Source organism: Odontesthes bonariensis, chromosome 3 (assembly GCF_027942865.1).
Source record: "Odontesthes bonariensis isolate fOdoBon6 chromosome 3, fOdoBon6.hap1, whole genome shotgun sequence".
NCBI classification, from domain to species: Eukaryota; Metazoa; Chordata; class Actinopteri; order Atheriniformes; family Atherinopsidae; genus Odontesthes; species Odontesthes bonariensis.
In genome coordinates, this window is record NC_134508.1 from 32,552,171 (window position 1) to 32,572,618 (window position 20,448).

General features: G+C 36.7%; 1 protein-coding gene across 1 annotated transcript; it reads right to left on the bottom strand.

The window, feature by feature from the left end:
• Nucleotides 1–1,804: 1,804 nt before the first annotated feature.
• On the bottom strand, nt 1,805–16,831 carry LOC142376947 (immunoglobulin-like and fibronectin type III domain-containing protein 1). Its single transcript, XM_075460665.1, has 23 exons — nt 16,786–16,831; nt 16,027–16,059; nt 15,411–15,533; nt 14,984–15,123; nt 13,367–13,466; nt 13,047–13,122; nt 12,772–12,964; nt 12,508–12,621; nt 11,921–12,089; nt 11,516–11,788; nt 11,120–11,350; nt 10,221–10,277; nt 8,746–8,855; nt 7,154–7,295; nt 6,765–7,058; nt 6,290–6,592; nt 5,797–5,976; nt 5,581–5,709; nt 5,401–5,480; nt 5,000–5,192; nt 4,304–4,600; nt 2,736–3,062; nt 1,805–1,815 (listed from the first exon to the last, which is right to left on the bottom strand). Exons 1-23 carry the CDS (start codon nt 16,829–16,831, stop codon nt 1,805–1,807), a joined length of 3,621 nt encoding a protein of 1,206 aa, XP_075316780.1.
• Between the last annotated feature and the right edge of the window lie 3,617 nt (nt 16,832–20,448).

Here is a 20,448-nt window from a genome sequence, read left to right on the forward strand (position 1 = left end):
AGATTTATTTCCATAAGCCTTTCTGAATAGTTCTTAAATATTTTAGACATAAGAGGAAGACTAAAGTTCAAAAACAAAAACAAAATCTGTCCTTCAACATCTACAACCCAGCAGAAAAAAAGACATTTTTTGTGTTACACATTCTGTGATCACAGACTCCTGCTCACTAGTGTCTTAGTCACTGGAAGCCAGTTGTGAAGGTCAGTTTCTTTTGTGAAATCAGGATATTTACTGTTAACTGAGGCTGAATGCAGAAGGGCCATGTATTTCTTTTCATGGACTTGTTGTGGATTGAAACAGATTTTACACCTCACTCTATTAATTACAGTACTGCAGCACAAAAGGAGTAACATTTTAGGAGAACCTTACTCCTCTGTTTGTGACAGTACTTAAAATATACAGTCCAATGCGGCAGTTCTCATTGCCCATATTTGTTTTGTCAAGAGCAAATTTCCACAGGTATATAGGAGGTAATGTCATCGAGGTTGTTTTTTGTTTCCTAGTTTATTTCTGCAGCAGCACATTCAATTTCTGACGGTCAATAGATCCATCCAAAGCTTCTATTACTAATGTTTTATGAAATTATGCGTTTAAAGGCTACTGTGTTTATAAATCTTCCGAACCGCTAATATGACCTAAAATTAACTTTTAATTTAACTAGGAGAACTAATCAGATCATACTTTTTGTCAGGCCTATTATGTCTTTTTAAACCAAACGGTGCCTCTCTGTTGTTTCACACTTAAATTTCCCTGCAGTTGCTCAGACTAGGTTGCTTGTCAAAAACCATTCTGCATGAGGTCTTCGATCACACCGCCCATTTAAAATAGTATTGCTTTTTGTCACTTCATTTTGTAGAAATGACTGCGACTTGAAATTCCTGAACAGAATAAAAAGAAATGCATACTTACTTCCAGTTCTGTGTTGGCTATGCTCTTCTCATCCTCCTTTAGCTTCTTCTCTACTCACTGTGCAATATTTCAAATGTGACACGCCTTTTTGTTCAGTGATAAAAGTTTGGAATGCATAGAAACCCTTACATGGTTGTTGATGAAAACCCATTTTACAGCAATGGTATTGAGTGGAGGTTCCTCTTACTCATCTCTATGAAAGCGATCACTTTGCAGATGGTACTCAAAATAAATCATGACCCTCCATTCAATCTGCTATTAGTCATATCAAGTCAACATTTGTCTTCCGTTACAGTTGAGAGTAATAAAAAAACAAAAAAACATATCAGTATCTTGTGTTAATATCAAGAATAAAACATAGAAATTCTGGCGTGATGTCATTAATAACATTACATTGGTGATGGATTTTACTCTTCTTAAAAGTTGAGGCTCTATGATTTATGGATTCAACAGGAAATATAATTTTCCACATATAACAGAACAACCGTCCAACCAAAAGCTTTTGGCTGGCAGCTTCACAAGTTCTTCAGTAATATAACACTTAACTTTGGACTTTACTGGTCAATAAACATTAAGATGAGACATTTTATAAAGTAAGATGACCTCAGTATTGGTTCCAATTGGTCTCCAAATGTATCAACTGAAATTTTCACTGTATGCTCGTGGTGTTTGGTGGCACATATTGGACCCACTGTAGCATCATAAAAAGATGGTTGGTCATGGTGGTTGTGATGCGCTGGACACGGTCTACTGGGCAGGAATTTCAGTTTACATTGTCAGAGGTTAAATACACATTGACATTTCCAGGCAGTTTGAATAGTCACCCCAAGCTTGTTAAAAAATTAACACAGCTGCAATGAAAGCCTGATGGCATCTCTGTTGATGAACACAAATGTCACCTCCGACCTGGTACAGGAAAAGAGGTAAGTGCTCTTATATAATGCGAATAGACATTTGCCCTCAGAAAGTTTAATCACATCAGATAATGTATGCGCTGTGAACTTGGCTTAGCTGAACAGGTCACGACTCGCTATTTTGCTAGTTATGTCTGCTTGTTGTAGATGTTGCATTATGAGCTTAAATGCCCTGGTCAGTTTCTAATGCATGTTATGTCAGTTCTATAGATCTAAACACATGAGAGGTTATGCATCTTCAGTCTCTGAAAGATCTCTCTTTAACAGCCGACTGTAGATATTAAAAGGACCACTTCAAGTTTTACAGCCATGGATCTTCTTGTAGACAGTTTACTGCAGAGCTTATGTGGATATATTTGGAAATGTAAAAGGTTTAAAAAGTGAACTCTTGTTCTAAGTGTTAAATATTGTATGGCAGTATAAGATGCTGTGTGGTGCTGGAAATGCATGCTGAAACATCTATTCCTACAATAATGGTGGCTGATTTTGTAGTGGAAAATGTGAGGTTAGTGGTAAACAAGAACTTCTTGACAAGATAAAAAAACAAAACACGGGTTGTATAAGTTCATAAATTTATTGATATATTAAGTTGTTAGAAGTACATGAAAAATTGACAGATGCATTTCTGTTACAGTCACTTCAGTCGTGCTGCATTTTAATTTCTGATGACTGATAACAACTGTAAATCTGTTTAATTTCAAATATATTACAAATACATTTTAGACACATATCAGAACTTTTGACATGTAGTCTACAAAGTCTACGAAAACATTCCACTTCTGTACTCCACACTCTGAGGAAAAGCTTGAGAAAGGCTTCCTGGTGTTTTAATCTATTGAAAAAGGAAAGAAAATCGTTGTAATAAAACACTTTTAAAAACCACAATTGAAAAAAATGCCAGTGAAGACTTACCTCTAACATTTAATTTAGAGGAGCACTCTGCCTTGCCGAATGAGTTAACAGCAACAACCTTATATTCACCGCTATCCTTGGTTCGGACTCTGAGAATATACATGGAGCACACTCCAAAGGAGTTGGTTAAGTAGTAGTTGCTGTCTGAGTTGATGCAGACATCATTCAGGTACCAGGACACGGAGGGCGTGGGGCATCCTCGCACGGCACACGTCATGTAGACCTGGTAACCTCTGGGTGGTGTGTGGACTTTCAAAGGGACCAAGATGGATGGAGGCCTCTCAAAGGAAACCTCAGATGAAATAACCCCGTTTGAGGTTATTGGAACTTAAAGTAGAAAATTAGAGGAGGGATGCTCAAAGTTAGTACTTATGGTCACATAATGATTTGGACAAAACAAATAAATATAAGCTAACAATATTTCTAAATCATTTGGTCTTTTTTTTCATGATTTCTCTGCTGTCCTTATTTGACAATGTCAGTAGCTTTGTCGTAATATTAGTTTCACTTGGCTCAAGAAGTAAAAATGTTCATGACAAGGCTGCTTTACAACCCATCGCATTTAACAGAAATGACATTGATTGTCTCAAGACACAAGTGACAGCTAGCATAAACCGGAACAGTGGCTGACTACATTGTTGGCTTGGACTGCGCTGATTATATATTTATCGGATATGTTACAACATTATGAAATCGTGTCACTAGTCATTACAATGACTACTTAAACATTTTCAATTGAGCAATTGCATGGCCTGTTGTACTTATGCCATTGAAAAGCCCAGTGCTTAAATGCAAATTAATATGTTTCCTGGGTAGTTGGAACAGATAAAGTTTTATATTACAGACATGCAGTGGGCACTGAAGAGACTTTAGCTGTTGGGAATAGCAAGATGGCAGCCTTTTTATTATCCTGGATCCACAGTCTTCTTCTTTTGGCAAAGGAAAATAACCCTTTTACAATATTGAACAATTTCCATGCGTGTTCTTTGGTGACTTCTATATTTCAATGCCTCATAATCTCTGTTTAGAAAGTTGTCTTTGCCAAATTAACCAAGATTAGCACTACTTTCTGCCCTCTAGTTTTTCCATGTGCCTCTGTGAAACCCATCTAGAAGCTTGGTTGAAAAAAAGTACACAAAACAGTCCAACTCAGAAGATCAACCGTGCTTAATTTCTTTCCAATAGTTCAAACAGCAAGCCCTGGTATGAGTGTGCTAACACTTTTATTCTTATGAAAGGTGTACTAAAAAGCACCTACTGTAATGAAGATGCGGATGTTGTAATGAATTGGGAACACACAAGGAGTTAATTTTGTCTGTAACGCACAGAAGCTGAAATATTTAACCATCATTACTACATCACACTAGTTTTCTTCTGCAGGTCATAGTTTGTGTTCTTCAAACTGATTAAATGTTAGGGACACTAAAATGTAGCTATTTGAGTGGTTAAAATGGAACATACAGCATATGAAGGATTGAAATATTTGACAATACCTTTTAGTTACAACTAATGCATTACACTGTTTGTTTGAATTAATGTCATGGCATAACTGCACATAACCAACCCACCTCTGTTGCTGTTGATGCCCCATGGGGGTGACTGAGATGGATCTGAGGGACCCATATCGTTCTTGGCATAGATTCGGAAATGGTATTGTATCCCAGAAAGGATGTTGTTGGCTGTGTATGTGTTGGTGAAGAGTCGGTCTGCCACAGTTTTCCAGACTCTCACTTTGGAGTCATATTGAGAGACCATGTAGTACATGCGGTCATCGAGCTCCTGGTCTGGAGAGGGAGCCCATGATACCACTACCTTATCATGGACTGTTTGCTCCAGCTCCACTGGACCTGGAGATTTGGGTTCATCTAGGAACACATACGTTAAGATACGGATGAAAATATTATAGAAATGTTCTAGAAAGCAGAGAAAATCTCCTGTTAAGCCTTTGTAAGTTTTGAACACATCGATGACATTGATGAACAGTTTTCATTATTTCCATTTTTAATGTGGCTGCTTTGATTTTTATGCCATCTATTATTGCACATCACACCATAAAAAATGATGCAGTGTCAAAGGATTTAACTTTGGTTTGTGAATATTTATGTTCTTGGTATTTAATTGACTAAATATTATCCAGTCAATATGTCCAATGTTTGGATAATTGAATTAATTCATAACATTGGCACTCACTGGTGTCAAATTAATTAATTCCACAAAACTATTTTACTCTGCTCATAGTGTAAAATCCTGTTACTCATCCTTACCTGTGACTCTAACTTCAATATCGAAGGATGCCTCACCCACAGAATTTTTGGCTTTAATGGTGTAGATGGCTGAATCTGAGCGCTTTGATGAGGGAATAACAAGCTGAGACATTCCCTCTATATTGATGACATTAATCCACGGGGATATTGGCTCATCGTCCTTCAGCCAAGTGATCTGAGGTGGAGGTTCAGCCTGGAGATAATGATATCCGATAAATCGGGGAAAGTGTGAGGCAAGTGCCATCTTTCTATCTTTGACATCTCTGTGATACAATATCTTAACAGTAAGCCATGTTAAGACAGGAGGGTAAAATATGAATGCAGGAACGACTGACGGATTTACAATGTATATCAAAGAAGATTAATTCTGTATGTAAACCTGAGTTTTGGTTCATTCATACCTCGTAGCAAATTTTAACACGAGCAGAGTTTCCTGCCCTGACAACAATGAAGTCCTCTGGGTCCTTAAAACAAGGTCTCACTGGATGGAAGACACACAATCTATGAAATTCACACAGGAACAAACACTGCTTTGCATAGCAATAAATCGTTAGTATTCATTAATGAAATGAATTACTCACTGTTGGGATTCTTTGCACACACCAGTGCAGATGGGGGACTTGGATCTCCAGATCCTGATTCATTGATTGCTGAAACCCTGAACTCATACTCTGCTCCCTCAGTGATATCTTTAACAGCATAGTTGACATCTGAAAATGATATAAATGGAAAGACATTTGAAAGGCTGTAATTATTCTTTAATCTAAATATATTGTAAGGCTTTTGTTTAGGCAAACCTTCAATGGGCTCATTAAGTGCATTAAGGGCGATCCACTGATTTGTGTCCTTCTTTCGTTTCTCCACTTGGTAACCGATGATTGGTACACCTTTGTCATCCTCTGGAGGGGTCCAGATCAAGTTTATACAGCTTTTGGAGGCACTCACTACTTTAGGGGCTCCAGGTGGACCAGACAGTACTAGAAAATGATACGTAGTCTAATCAGTTAATGAACTCAGGATTAATAAGATGTAATTAAAGATATGGAATACATTAAGGGCTTCAACATGTTATTACTGCAGGATATTGCAAACATTTTTTCTTGGAGATAGAGCAGCTGTTACAGAGTGAACAAAAGGTGGAATTTAGGCAGTCTCTAAATCATGCCGCAGATAAGCGATTGGAAGTAATCCCAAAACTCATCCAGAGGCATTTTCATTTATCACAACCTGAGCGATTAACATGGGATTTGCTGAGAAATCCTAAATTAGAATTCATTTTTCTGTGCTCACTCATTATGCCGGCCATAATGCTATCAGCTGTCTCCAGAGAGTCACTGATGCCCTCAGGGTTTTCGGCATAGATGCGGTAGTTATATTTCTTTCCATGAGTCACATTCCTGTCTCTGAAGGAGGTCTTGTCAGCTGAGACGTCCCCAAGTTTCATCCACAGACTCTGTCCTGCCTGCTGTCGTTCTACGATGTAGTTGGTTACAGCAGAGCCACCATCGTCTTTGGGAGGGCTCCATCTAAACTCAATTATTGATGAAGTGGTTTCAACAATCTCCACGGGACCTTCTGGTGGACCTGGTCGATCTGTTAGAAAAATACAGTGTTGAATTGAATATGACACATACTTTATGCAATGCTCAGGAAGGTTTTTTTTTTTTTTTTCATAGCACGTTTGAAAGTGGCGGTGCATGTTGGTTTAAAAGAAAAACTCCTCTGTCTTTCTCACTTTTCTCAATAGATTTCTCTGTTTTCATACCAATAACAATAAGCTGAGATGTGGCCTCCACAGCACCAAATGGGTTTTTCAGTTGAATCTTTATTTCCCCTGCGTCTGTCCGCAGGCAGTCTCTGAGCAGCAGGCGGCTGTGATTTGGCTCCTTCACAATCTTAACTCCTCCTCCATCTTTGATCTCAACACCATCCTTAAACCAGCTGACCACCAGAGACTCCTGAGGTGGAAAGGGCATCTTGAAAGCAGCGTTTTGGCCCACTCTTACTATCACCGGCTTGGAGAACTTGTGAAGGTCATCTTCATCAAATGCAGGCATGTCTGTCAAACACAAAGCACTAGTCAGTTGATATTGTAACTTTTTGTTTTGTTGTGTTATTTATTGTATATTTATTGTATTCAAGAATACATTTTACCTCCAACTGTGACCTTTCCTTGTGTGCTCAGTTCCCCTGATGCAAATTGGTAAACTCCAGAGTTTTCATCTTTACAGCTTTGAATTGTCAAATTGTGAGACGTTCCTTCTTTGGTTATGCTTATAGCAGCACCTGTGTTCAACTGAAAGTCAAATGAAAAAACAGAAGTAAAATTAAAACTTTGCTTTTCTGTAGGCCTAATACATTTAGAAAGTTAAAGGGAAAATGAACAACCTCACATAGTCATTATGTGGAAACAGAACTTTGTACCATGTTATTCTAACCTCTGTGTGGAACCTTTGCATTTGTCTGGTCAAATGGTAAAACTTTTTTTTTTTTTTTTGTGACTTTCAAGGTGAGGTATTTTAGTGGGTGGTTTTATTAAAGCCCACACCACTGTTTTTGATTTAGGCATATGAGGAGGGTCTTATCAACCAGTAACTTAGAAAAAGGAGATGTGTAACTTGCGATAGATGATGCGAGATGGTCAATTTTAAAGGGACAAATCTCAGACTCCAGAAAAAAAACACAACCCGTTCACTTTGTTTGGTGCCCCTGAGGTCTGAAAATGTGTCCTTCAGTGAACTGTTCAGATTTGCTGTGGATTCCTTTGTCACATTCCCAGCTCAGAGCAAACTTATCCAGATTCCAAATATTCTCATCTCCACCTTTGATCTCAACCCGCAGCAGTTCTATAGCTCATTCAGATTAAGAACAAAATGAGGTGATCGTTTTCTGTGAGTAACCTTGTCTAATTTGTTATTTCACGATAAGGACATCAGACTTCTTATTGGTGTTTTCTTTGATTTCTCAAATTAGATTATTCAGTTTGAAGTTGTAAATTCTAAATTCTCATTTGTATGTGAATGCACCACTATACCAGAAAAAAAAAAAAAACTTCCAATGATGATAAAACTTTTCCAGTGTCTACAATACAACAGGTTCACAGCATTGTATATACATTTGCCAAAGCCTTTAAACACACATACACAGTGATAACTGACAGTGATATTCTGGAACTTTCAAGCCTATATGAAAGGAAGGAAGAACAACAGGATTTCTGACTGGACTTTTACCTGCCGATTTGCTGTTATGTTATTTCAACGTTCCCATCTGCAATGTGGTGTTTTAACAACCCGGACTTTTGGAAGCATTAGTGGAGAAAAGATTTTGACTAACAGAAGGATCAGAAACAACTGTATGTGGTTGAACTGCAGACAAAGACCATGTAAATATTTGAGAATAAAATTGCCAATCAAATATTTTTCTTTCTTTTGGTCTGTTAGTGTGGGCTTTTTTTTGTTGTGTTCAAGTGTAAGCTCTTAGGGTTGGTATTATAGTTTTTTTCATATGGTAATTTAATTGCAAAAGAAATTGCTGGAGTTGAGTGACTGCCCTAGTGTTTAATTAACCTTTGCTCTATGCTGTGGCCTTTTTCACACTTCTAAACAGATGAAACACTCATTGTGTCAGTTTTACCACATGCTGTGAGACAGAATTCCTATATGTAGTTCTTTAATTTCATCTATACAACATACAAGGACTGATAGGCAATGGTAAAGTTGTTTTTGGATGCTACTTATGGGCTTTACCTGTTCTCCATCTTTGAACCAGGTGCCATCGCAGTCCGTGTTCATCTTCACATTTAAGTTGGCTGGGTTTCCACGAAGAGCGTAGATGTCAGAGAGTCCTGTTGTAATACCTGACAATATGCAGCATAGAAATAAGGTTATTCTCCATTTTGCATATTGGCATTGTTTTTAGAACTGCCTACATTCTGAATGAAATGAATGAGTAATTGACATGTTTACCTCGGATTGCTGCTCACCGATATGCCATGGCGATAAAAAGTAGCTAAAATGTTCATCAAGAACTCTTGTTTACGTGAAGATAAACTTTACTGAAGCATTTGTCCATGCTGCATAAAGTATGAAACTGAAACTGAATCATGGATTAAAGGACTACTAAATTGCATGGCTCAATGATTAGTGTTTTGATAGAAATGCAGACTTGGCCAAATTACAAAACAAGCCTGTTTACAACAAAGGTATTGGCACAATTACAAGCAGTGATATTAAAAGTTGCAGATGCAGAAGAAACCCAGTGATATCCCAAAACCTTCTAACAAGACCCTTTCAGCTCATTTGCACAGAACATATTAAGGACTATTTTCACATGCTGGTTTTAAAGGAACTCTCAAATGCGTTATTTAACTCATTCCCACGTAGCTTACAGTATGTATTTAATTGACCTGAAGGGTGTCCACGGTAAGTTTATAAAATCAGGTTGTTACAAAAAAATGTTAGAATATTCTTTTTAAATTATAAAGGGAGTTTTTGGATTATTAAGATTTTTATTTTTTTTAGTCTTTTCAGTTCTGTGTTACTATTATAGTTTTTTAGCAAATATCTTTCATTTCACCTTCAGTGTCTGCAAGTGGCTGAAGCTTTTCATCACATTTGGTTTCCTCAGGTGACTGGCCTGACAGCAATAACGGTAAATAATTTAGACTTGCTTCAGCAAGTTACTTTCTTATTCTACTGTTCTTGACTGCTTTATTATTTCGTCTTACCTCTTCCTGTGTCTTCTTCCACTGCTGCTGTCGTTTCTTCTGATGAAAGTCAGTATGACAGTATTTTAGTATTTATGTGGAAATGTGTGGTAATTTTTCAGTGAGAGTTTTTCCCATGAAAAAAACATCACTGCTTATTTGTACAAACTACTATTATGTTGCTTTTCACAATTTGCACATTGGGGACCCATGGTGGCTCTGCCTGTTATTTTTACATGCATGTCTGAAAGAAGTCATGAGGAACATTAATGAAAAAGTGAACAATGTGTAAATGACTGTACGCCATCTCTTTAATAGATGAATGAAGCCAATAATTTAGTGTATCTAAAGTGTGCAACATTCCCTTGGTGTGCGTTTAAAGAACATTTAGATGCACCAGCCCTTAGAATTTTATTTATTTAGTTTTTTTGTTTTAACAGACAAACTGATTTTCAACACTTCTTGCAGTTCATTTTAACACATGCAGTTGTTCTATCAATAAGTTCAGGTTCTTACCAGTGCTTTCCACCACTGGTGGATCTAAAGCCACTGCTGCCGGTTCGGCCACCTTTTCTGTCAACCATTAAATACATTATCAGAATAAATGTCATGAGCAAATGCAAAACAGTGAAACATTTTTAGAATTATTGACTTATGAAATAATGAAGCACACAAAGAAATATTCAGAAAATTGGAGTTTTGATCATTGGCTCTGAGCCAGCACTGGAACTGTTTTAGTGGGAAACTTAACAATACAGAGTCTAACTTTGACCCAGTTTTCTGTTCTGACTGCCAAAGCCCCGCCCACCTAAAATGTTGTGACAGCCATGTGTAATAAATACCAATTAGTTGGCTTAATTCAAGAGAAATGAATAAAAAAAAAAATCAACTTCAACATTTTTGTGAAGTTGAATCAGTTGTATAAATACATGAGCTTCAAGTTTCTCTTACTGTCCTGCTATGTAATGTTTTAATGTTGCTCATCGCCGCTGTGAACAGCATAGGCCGGCATTTACAATTACCGTTTGCAGCTGAATTCTTCAACATTGTTTGCTGCTATGTTTAGATAATATTAAAGTCAGCTGGTGTTTAGATCCAGCTAGAGACACCATGTATAAATCAATGTTGTATTGCTGTTTAAAAATGAATTACACTGGAAACACTAGTTGGCAGAGAGCTTTCACAAAATACCAAGTGTTGTTTAAAACGGCATTGGTGTATATTGCATATTGATGACATTAAGACTATGTTTATACACTTTTATCAGTCTCTTGTCTCCCTGCTGTGTCCCTGCACTGGAGTCCAATAACAATTGGTAGACTTATGCCCTAACTAAAGTCTGTCTGGACTGATATGACGTTTTTATTTGTGAATTTAACACACTGCTCCATAAACTTTATGGTGGGCTTTCTTACTTGGTTCGGGGGCTTTTGTTGATATAATTTCAGCTTTGCTGGGTTGAGGTGCTGGAGGGGACTCGGGTGGAGGTGCAGCTGGTGTAGCTTTAATCTGTTCTTTCCTTTCCTCTCTAACTTTTTCTAATTTTGCTTGTTGCTCTTGGGCAATTTTCTGCAAATCCGTCCCAGATCCTCCTGCCCTTGTTGCTTTCCTTGCTGACTTTTTGCCCTTTTGCGCATCTTTATCAGCTAAATTGGGGGAAAAAAACAACAACTTTAGAGTGAGTGCCAATATTATGACATGAAAATTAATAACAGATAACAGTTTTCTTTTTCTTTTTCAGCCCAAGTTCAATATCATTCAAGTACATCAAATAAGGTTATCTATAAGCCTCTTGGTGGAGAAAATCTTACCTTCCACAACAAGCCATGCATTGCAAGATTTAATTCCTGCGCAGGCTGAATAAATTCCTTTGTCTACAACCATACAGTCTTTGACCACCAGGCGGTGAATGAGCTTGTCTTCTGAAACCTCAATGTCATATTTATCCCCTTGTTCAAGTGGCATATTCTTTCCAAACCACAAAATTTTGGAAAAGGGGTTTGATAAAACGCACTCAAACACAGCATCTTCTCTCTCAGTGGCTTTCACTTCCTGGATTTTCACCAAGAAATCCACCATGGGGACTGAAAAGAAAACGAGTAATCATTTTGTTATATACTTATGGGAGGTGATAAAACATCAAACATGTCTTCTTTCTTTATTCTGACTAGATCCTTCAGATTGCTGTGTGGATGAGCAGTTTTAAAACAACTTACTTTTAAAGTCAGTTGAAAACATAGTGACATCGTCTACATCCACCTGGTACAGTCCAGCATCTTCTGGCATGAGGTCTCTCAAACTGAAAATATACTTTTTTCCAATTTGCTTAAGGGAGTGCTTAAGCTCATCTCCCAGCTCTTTGGTATAAGGAACCATTTCTCCATCCTGTAGGGGATATGCACACAGAATTTATTTTTGGATGGTTGAAAATGTCTTTTCAAAGCAAGTCAGATAACTCACCTATATGAGTAAAAATTGACAACATCATAATAAGACGTATTCCAAATATTTTCAGATGGCAGCATAGCTGTATATGTGGAGGATGTTCCATGCATATTATAAAAAATGGAGGTGTCTGAGAGGAAGAAGTTTACAAGCAGATCAACCCAACTATGTTCATCTGGTCCTCTAACTTAATTGAGAGATACTGATGCATCTCTGCAAGTTTTGGCCAGATTGCATTTAAGTTGGTGTGGCTTTTTCAGGGTCCCTAGAGGATGACTCATTTCTTTAAATGACTCCTTCACCATGCAGTTGTGTTGTACGACTTCCAGCAGAAACAGGTTTTTATTTTTCTGCCTACCTTGTACAAGAATATAGAGCTGCTTTGGTCAATAAGATCCATGTCGAGCTCAAAGGATGCCGTTCCATTGGGATTGACCTTAATGGATTTCAGGTCAGAGATGCTTCTTACAAACTGGGGGGAAAACACACAAGATAATTGTGGAGACGAGAGTGAATTGATGTTTATTCCAGAGTAATTTTGAAGCAATCACCATATACCTGTACAGTTAAACCTCATGAAAACTGCAAACAAATGAACATGCAAATATCGAAATTCACAGACCGCTGCTTGCTCTTCCTCCCTTTCTTTTTTAATTTCCTTGAGTTTCTTGAGCATCCAGCGAAAGTCAGTCACTCCAAATTCTGCACAGACTTGCTCGTAGTCTTTCTTATCAGCGCAAAGTAAAAGCTCCCAAAATTTAGGATCGATCTCTCCTTCCTTTTTCTCAGGCTGAGCAGATTTAGGTCGGACCTTGCTAAGAATTGAAATACCTTTGTCAGTCAAATGGTCTTGTAAATGTATAGGCTGTCATTGCTGTTAAGTCTGCTCAGGCTCACCTTTTCCTTTTCAGAACAGTCTTAAAATCTTCATCTGTGACTGCTTTTTGCTGGGCTTTGTTTTTTTTGTAACCAACTGGAAGTGGAAGACAGGTTACTTGCATCATTAATGGAATTGTGTGGGTAAACGAAATACAGTCAGGACTACTAAGTGAATAATATAGTTGTATGAAGTCGTATATGGCTATAAAGTGTTCTCGATGGACTCTTCTGAAGAATCTGCATGCGGTAATTGAGCATACAACCTCAATTATACACAAGACTGTAATCCTTTTCCTTACATTTATTCTGTATATTCACAACAAGCAAACTGTCCTTACCTTCAATAACATTCAGAACAACTGTGACAATGGCTTGTCCATACTCATTTATGGCAAAGCATTTATAGGTATCTGCTTGTTCTGGCTTGACATTTGGCATCTGGAAAATACAAAACATCCTAAATATTATGGACCCAGTTAATAAACACCAATGACTTTTTTATACAATTTAACATGGTTAATGATAAAGAAATGAAATGCATTTTTTATTGTTGAGTTTTGACCAGAATGAGACCAAACCTTGTTTCAATAGGCTTGATCCAGTTTGCATTTGTACTATTGCTTTTTTGTCATTTATCTACTAGATTTAGCAATATATGAGCTATAAGGGAGTTAAAGCTAACTGAAGCTGATGTTGCAGGTTTTTTTTTTAATTTAGGTGTTCCATCTGTGTTTTTAATTTCCCTGAAAACTTTGAGAAAATGTCTTCAAATTCATCATTGTGACATCATGTTGATTCTAATATTTATTATTATTCTGCTGTAAATCACGGAAACCTGAAAGGAAATTTAATTACATCTGGCACAAATGTCAACATAGATCCAAACCTGGACTGATAAGAATTTTGTGCAGGAGGTAGTTTTATTTATTTTTATTAACCAAAGACAGCTACTACACTGTACTGTTGTTCAATGTACTTCAAAATAACTGTGGATACCATATGTGGAGCACGATCGATACAGGATACTTGAGGCTGATGTCAAGACTGATTATCAAGGAGTAAAAATTCCGCTGTTTCTATATATTTTTTATTTTATTTATCTGAGCTCTCCAGCACCTTTTGATTCCAAGGATGCTTGGTCACAATGAGGTCAGATGCTGCAGCTGCTTGGAGGAAAAGCGCTTTTCAGACAGATCCACCATTTTAAATGGCTGCTCCAAGAGCTTCTGGTTGAAAATCTGAACTTTTTAGACAGATGCTGTTGTCATCTTAACGTGCTTTGAGACCACAAGAATCCTTTCATATTTCTTCAACCTTTAGATACACCACCTCTTTTTTTTTTAGTTCCACACTGCAGGAACTTTGGCTGATTGCAGTTCATACCAGGACTTTTATAGGATCTTTATAAGCTTTGCTACTTTAATAAGATCCTAGGAATAATGTGAAAAGACTTGGTTGTTCAAGATGTGATCTTATGTTGATTGGTCGAACAACACCAGCAGCTCCCGCCTCTAAACAAAACAAAACATATACACTCATTGTAAACATCTTCTTGCACTAAAGGAACAGAGATAACTGTTCTGTGGATGTCATAGCTTTTGAGTTGAGAAGCTCTTCAATTGACTGTATTCAGGGAGGCGTTCTTCGGTTGTTGTGCCTGGCAGAAAACATTTTTGAATAGTAGACTAACGAATAGAATATGGAAATTAAGAGAAATGCTGTTTTATCATTATCATTCAGTGGATAATGCATACTGAATTAAAGTCGATGATTCAGTTGGATTAATATCTCTTAGGAACATGACCTGCAAATTTATTTGATTTACTTTAAATCGGTTTCAGATAGTTTCACTTGATATATGGACCCTTACATGCAACTGTACGTGTTTTTATTTGTTTTAATAGCTATTGTTTACATCATCATGTTACAGCAGCTTTAATTTGATAGTCACTTGCCTCAAATGTATGCTCATTGGAGTTGGGATCGTATTTGGTCTGGTATCTCGATGTATCGGACACATCTCCATTATTTCTGCTCCACGTTACAGTAGGCTTTGGATCTCCAATGACAATGGCCTTAAAGAAAGCAAATTTTCCTGTTTTTAAAAAGAGAAAAAAAAAGGGAAGGTCTGGTCAGTGCAGGTGGGAAACGTGAACTACTTTACTTTCACATGAATATTGATTTGTAAGTGACACAATGCTATTCTGTACAGGGTATTGGTGCATAACTGGTACATGTAGGACACACACCATTTGTCTTATACAGAATGATTAAAGTTTTTCAGTTTTTCTGGCTTCAAATAATTGTGTCTTCAATTGTAGCACTGAAACAACTTTCTACATTTTCCAAATATATTCAAAATTAGTAAGCTGTAAGTGTCACCCTCTTGGATGGTCAAAGCAATTGGCTTGCGGGTGAAATCTGGATGGCTCTTTCCCTCAGGCAGCGTCTCGATGAATTGTGTAATCATCACCCCAGGAACTTTGGATTTTTTCTTGATCCCCACTATCAGCATTGGAAAATTGAATGTCAGTGGGGATACATTTGACACTTTAAAAACAAGGGAAAGGATGAACAACCTAACCACCATATATATTCTTTAAAAGCTGTTGTTTTGTAAACACGACATCACCCCAAATGGACCATGCTGAAAAGTCATTCTAATATCTGAAATATTAGAATGATAATGTTATTCATATTAATGTAATTGAGGTTTTCACTGTCTGTTGCGCCTGTGTTGACGTGGCTGTGTTGCATTCTGTACATTTGCTTATAAATAACACTTCTATTTGAAATCTTTCCCATGAGAATCCATGCCTCAACTTCACTTTGAGAACAGATATGTCGTGATGCACCTACATATCTACGCACTTAAATGTACGGTCACAATGTTTATAGAAATATCCATTCTATATCACTTCTTCATGCCTTCAGGAGCAGGTGGTAGTAAAAGCAGTAGAAAACTGGTGAGGGCTTTTCTGTTGCTCCCTATGCCTACCTTCTAAACCATTGCAATTCTCTCCAGCCGGACCTGATAAGGCACGTTAAAGAGCATATACCCCACATGTTAGCATGTCATTACCATAGCTTTTAAATGACAATTGAATAGGAGAAAACAAAAAGTATAAAAGCAGGAAATTTAATTTATTTGTATAAATCATAGCAAAACAGGTAAGTCTAAAATTTGAGACAGACATGTAATACATACAAGTAATACAAAAACTGGGTGTATTCAAACCTTCTTTCATGAAATCAACTGAAATGTTTTTATTGATTCACAACCAGATGTACTATGAAAGTCTCATTTTCTTTATTCTATCAGACTCTTAATGGGAAATGTTCTTATTTCTTTGTCATCTAAAGCACGTTGTCTGTAGAACGGAAATAATTTTCCATTTTCCTGGGACATATTGCATGTACATCTTTATCCATGAGTTTCTCTAACTAGGCGAGGCAACACCTAAAGATTCTACTTCAAGTTTACCCGGTAATGTAGCGTATCTGTTCTTTTAAAACTGAAATGTGAGACAGATTTCTTTCGGACTGAGAGTATCCATTTATCTCAGTAATCGGTTTTCCCTCTTCGTTCAGATTCCAGATTTAATTGGTTGCTTGTCCCCAGTGTTGTTGGCGTAGCTCGAGAATTTTGCAATAAAATTATAAAAACAAGTGGTGCAAATGTTATATAGTCACACTAGTTTGACGAGCAATATTCTTCTTTTTTTTCTTCTATAGAAAATTAGGTTTTGATGCTTACCTTGGCCACTGGCTGTCCCATCTGTCACTTTTGATCTTTTAAACATCTTGGATGATTTGGTTCCTGGCTCAGTTCAGCAAATTTCCAGTAACTGCAACAGATGGTCGAGAAATTTTGGGCACAGTTGTTGCAGCTCTCATGATCCAATTTGTATTTTATTTTTTTTTGCTTTGTGTTATTTCGGAATAGAATTACAGCAGTAGTTTTCAGGTGTTGTATGACTCCATAGTATCACTGAAACAGATAAATGACTTTGTCTTTCTCCTCATCTGATGGCAGGTGTTGAACAACTTAAAACAACCAGGCTGTTTCCTTTTTTAAATATTAAATGTTATGTTCTTTGCGCACAGAGATGTTTCCAGATTCTATGACTCTCAATGATATTATGTACTATGGATGATGGAATATTCACTCTGAATCTGCACTTTTATGTTGAGGAATTTTATCCCGAAATTGCTCCATCATTTGTAGACATAATCTCTCACAGAGAGATTTGCTCAAGTATCGTCATTGAGTTTTTTTTTATGCCAGTTTAAGTTGCAGTGCGCCTGCATGTTGTTGAAATTTTTGCGCCCTTATCAAATTAACTTTTTTATGATCGGTCGTTGCTACACTGCGTGATCTCTACCAACACATGAGCAAATTTTATTACCGTATTACTGTTACACGGACAAATGTCACTTCACTAAAATAGACTCAACATTAATTGTAATCAATTCTGTGTTGCTGGGGCTTTAATGAATATACTGAAATGTTACTGTGGTTGGTGCATGTAATTGCAGCACAAGATTGTCTCCACATGCACTTGAAGGAAATAACAAATCGCTTCTAATATCTGATAGTTGCTCAGTGGTTTTAGGAGTTGTATCACTACATACCAAACCAGTATTGCTTTTCATCTTTCTTTTTTTTTTTTAAGATTTTGTTGTTTGAAATTATAAGAAACTGACACACACTTTGAAATCAAGTTAAAATTAATTAAAGAAAATATGTAATTCATCAAATTTGTTCAATTATATATGATACCGAAACAATAGCAATGGGTTGCACATCTGTACATTTTATGTAAGTAAGAGGGCTGCTTTGTACAGATAAACCAATAACCTTATTTTTGTTCTGTATTAAACTACTTATGGTGTAAAATCCGAAATACTTCCAAACATTGTTTCTTAGATTATTTAATGTCGTGCTTTTCCCCTTCGGACAGCTTTGCCTCTTGTTTGCACCATTTTCGTGGAATTTTCCAGGTATGCTTTAGGTCGCAGTGATACTAGGTCATCCTCTGTTGGATCACTAAAACTACTTTTATTGGTCTGATGTATCAGTCAACCACATTTAACCCAACAAACAGTATTGCTTGTGAATTTTAAATTTCATCATAGAAGCTGTTGAATCAGAATGTGACCTTATCCATTTGGCATCTGTTTGTTTGATATGAAAAAAATGCCATGTGAGCGAACCAGGACTAACCTTCCGTATTAGTCTGGACCAGAAAACACTTATAGCTGAACTAAATTTCCTGAAATCTCATTTATTTTACAGAATAGCTCAATAGTGCAATATACATTTAAATTACAATGTAGATTAAAATATTACTTTTCCAATGACAGTAACTCTGACAACATTATATTTTTTGATACAGCTACACAGTCATTTTCTTTTATTCCCTGTACTGACTGTTGTCTTAGAAGGTTTATGTCTTTGGTGGAGTGATGCTATAATGTTCCAAATATTGATTGTAAAAAATCCCCATCTTCGTACCTTTTCATAGTTTCACTACCAATTACAACAGTCCATTAATTTATAACAATCCATAAGTGTTTCTTCTTACGTAAATCTTAAGACTCCTGCTGGTTATGCTCTTTATAGTGGGTTTCTGAGAGTAAAGTTGAGATATTGTATGGGAATGTTTACTTCCATTTTGGATCATATCCCTTGTCAAAACACCAGTTGGACAGCTGTGGAGGTATTTATGTTTTATAGGAAGTGTTTGTGCCAGTTTAGTGCATAACAAAATAAATGCTCTGACTTTAATCGTACAGCAGGACAGGGTGTGAGAGCTTACAATTAACACAGAAACCAAGAGCAGCCATCTTTACTTGTTAAGCTATGTACACGTAAAGAAAATAAATTACTGGCTAAAAGACTAACTTACCAACTGGCTAAATAAATCTAAAATTTAGAGCTCTGCTCTGGTGCTAATAAAGTAGACGCACTCAGCCCTAAGGTATACTTCAGACATTTTTGACTACTTATAGCCTCTCCTTTACAGTATTTGCTTAAAGGTAGCGCCACCCAGTTCAGGCAGGTCATAATCTAGGGTTTCAACAGTTCATGGCTACTGGAAGATGAGTAAACTAGATTCTCATATGATAGGTCACATGCCACATAAAACTGTGAACATCCCATCTCAAACATCTTAATATGCCTGTAAATCACTGCTGACATTGTTTACTGTGTGTCCACATGGTGAAACTTACTCAGTATGGCAATCTTTTTCACTCAAGATCCTATATTCTGGTGTTCTAGGGCATAAGAAAGGATTATCAATACTTACGATGATCAATCCTTTTAACATGTTTACTTGGTTTCTGATATCACAACAAGTCTCAGTGTCCACATGTTTGTAAGCATTTGTCTTTATATGCTAACAGAAAAAGTGTAAAACTAAATATGATGAGTAACTCTCATGACCTGCTTGCCATTTAGCTCATATAGTGAGTTTATGAGTACTGGCTGTAAAGATAATTTCTTATTAAGCACTTTATCTAAATTTTTTTTTTTTTTTTTTTTTTTTTGTGTGTATTTATTATTAAAGGGGCTTAATTCAGCCTGCTGCTTTATGCCATCAGCTGCTTCTTTTAACCAGCGCTGGTCACAGCAAGGGGTCTGTATACTCAGCCAGTGCATCATAAAGAGGCGAAGGGCAAGTCAAGAAAGCATGTAGCTATCTGAGGAGCTGATGTTGATATGTGCGAGTGAGATTACTGGGGCTTAATTTAAGTTATTACGTACTTGCAGTTGTATTTTATAGTCTTCAGTCTGCAGAAATAGGACAGTGTTTGAAATAGGAGTGAGCTCCTGAAACACATTTTTAAAATTGTAGCTCAGTAAAAAGCTAACTATTCATTTTTAATAGATATTTGATAGCACATTCAGATTGTTTAATAAATCTGTGTGTGAATAATGACTTTTACTGACATAAACTGATTGCCCAACTTCCAATAAAGATGCGTGTGTGATCTAGCGACCACGGAAAGTTTCTGTCCATTTGAACTGTTCAAATAGGGTGAAATGATGCATTCAAGATATATTTTCATACTCTAAAGTTCAGGGAATGACTCATTTTAATATAAATTTACATGAATGTTATATTAAATACTTACATACAATCAAAAATAAATGCACAAGTGAGTAAATGAAGAAGCTGCATAATTGGCAAACCATTCTGCTGTACTCGAAATAACACGAATGATGTAAAATGTAAATGATTGCAATGTGCACATCAGAGCTCTCTAAGGCAACCCTGCTGCTTTTATCGTTAAATACCCTCCTCAGTTTGCCACATTAACTAAGAGTTATCTTTGAACTATAAGTTCAATGCAAATCAGCCTCAGGATTGATTGTTAAACATTGCATCCATATCTCAATACTTAACACCTG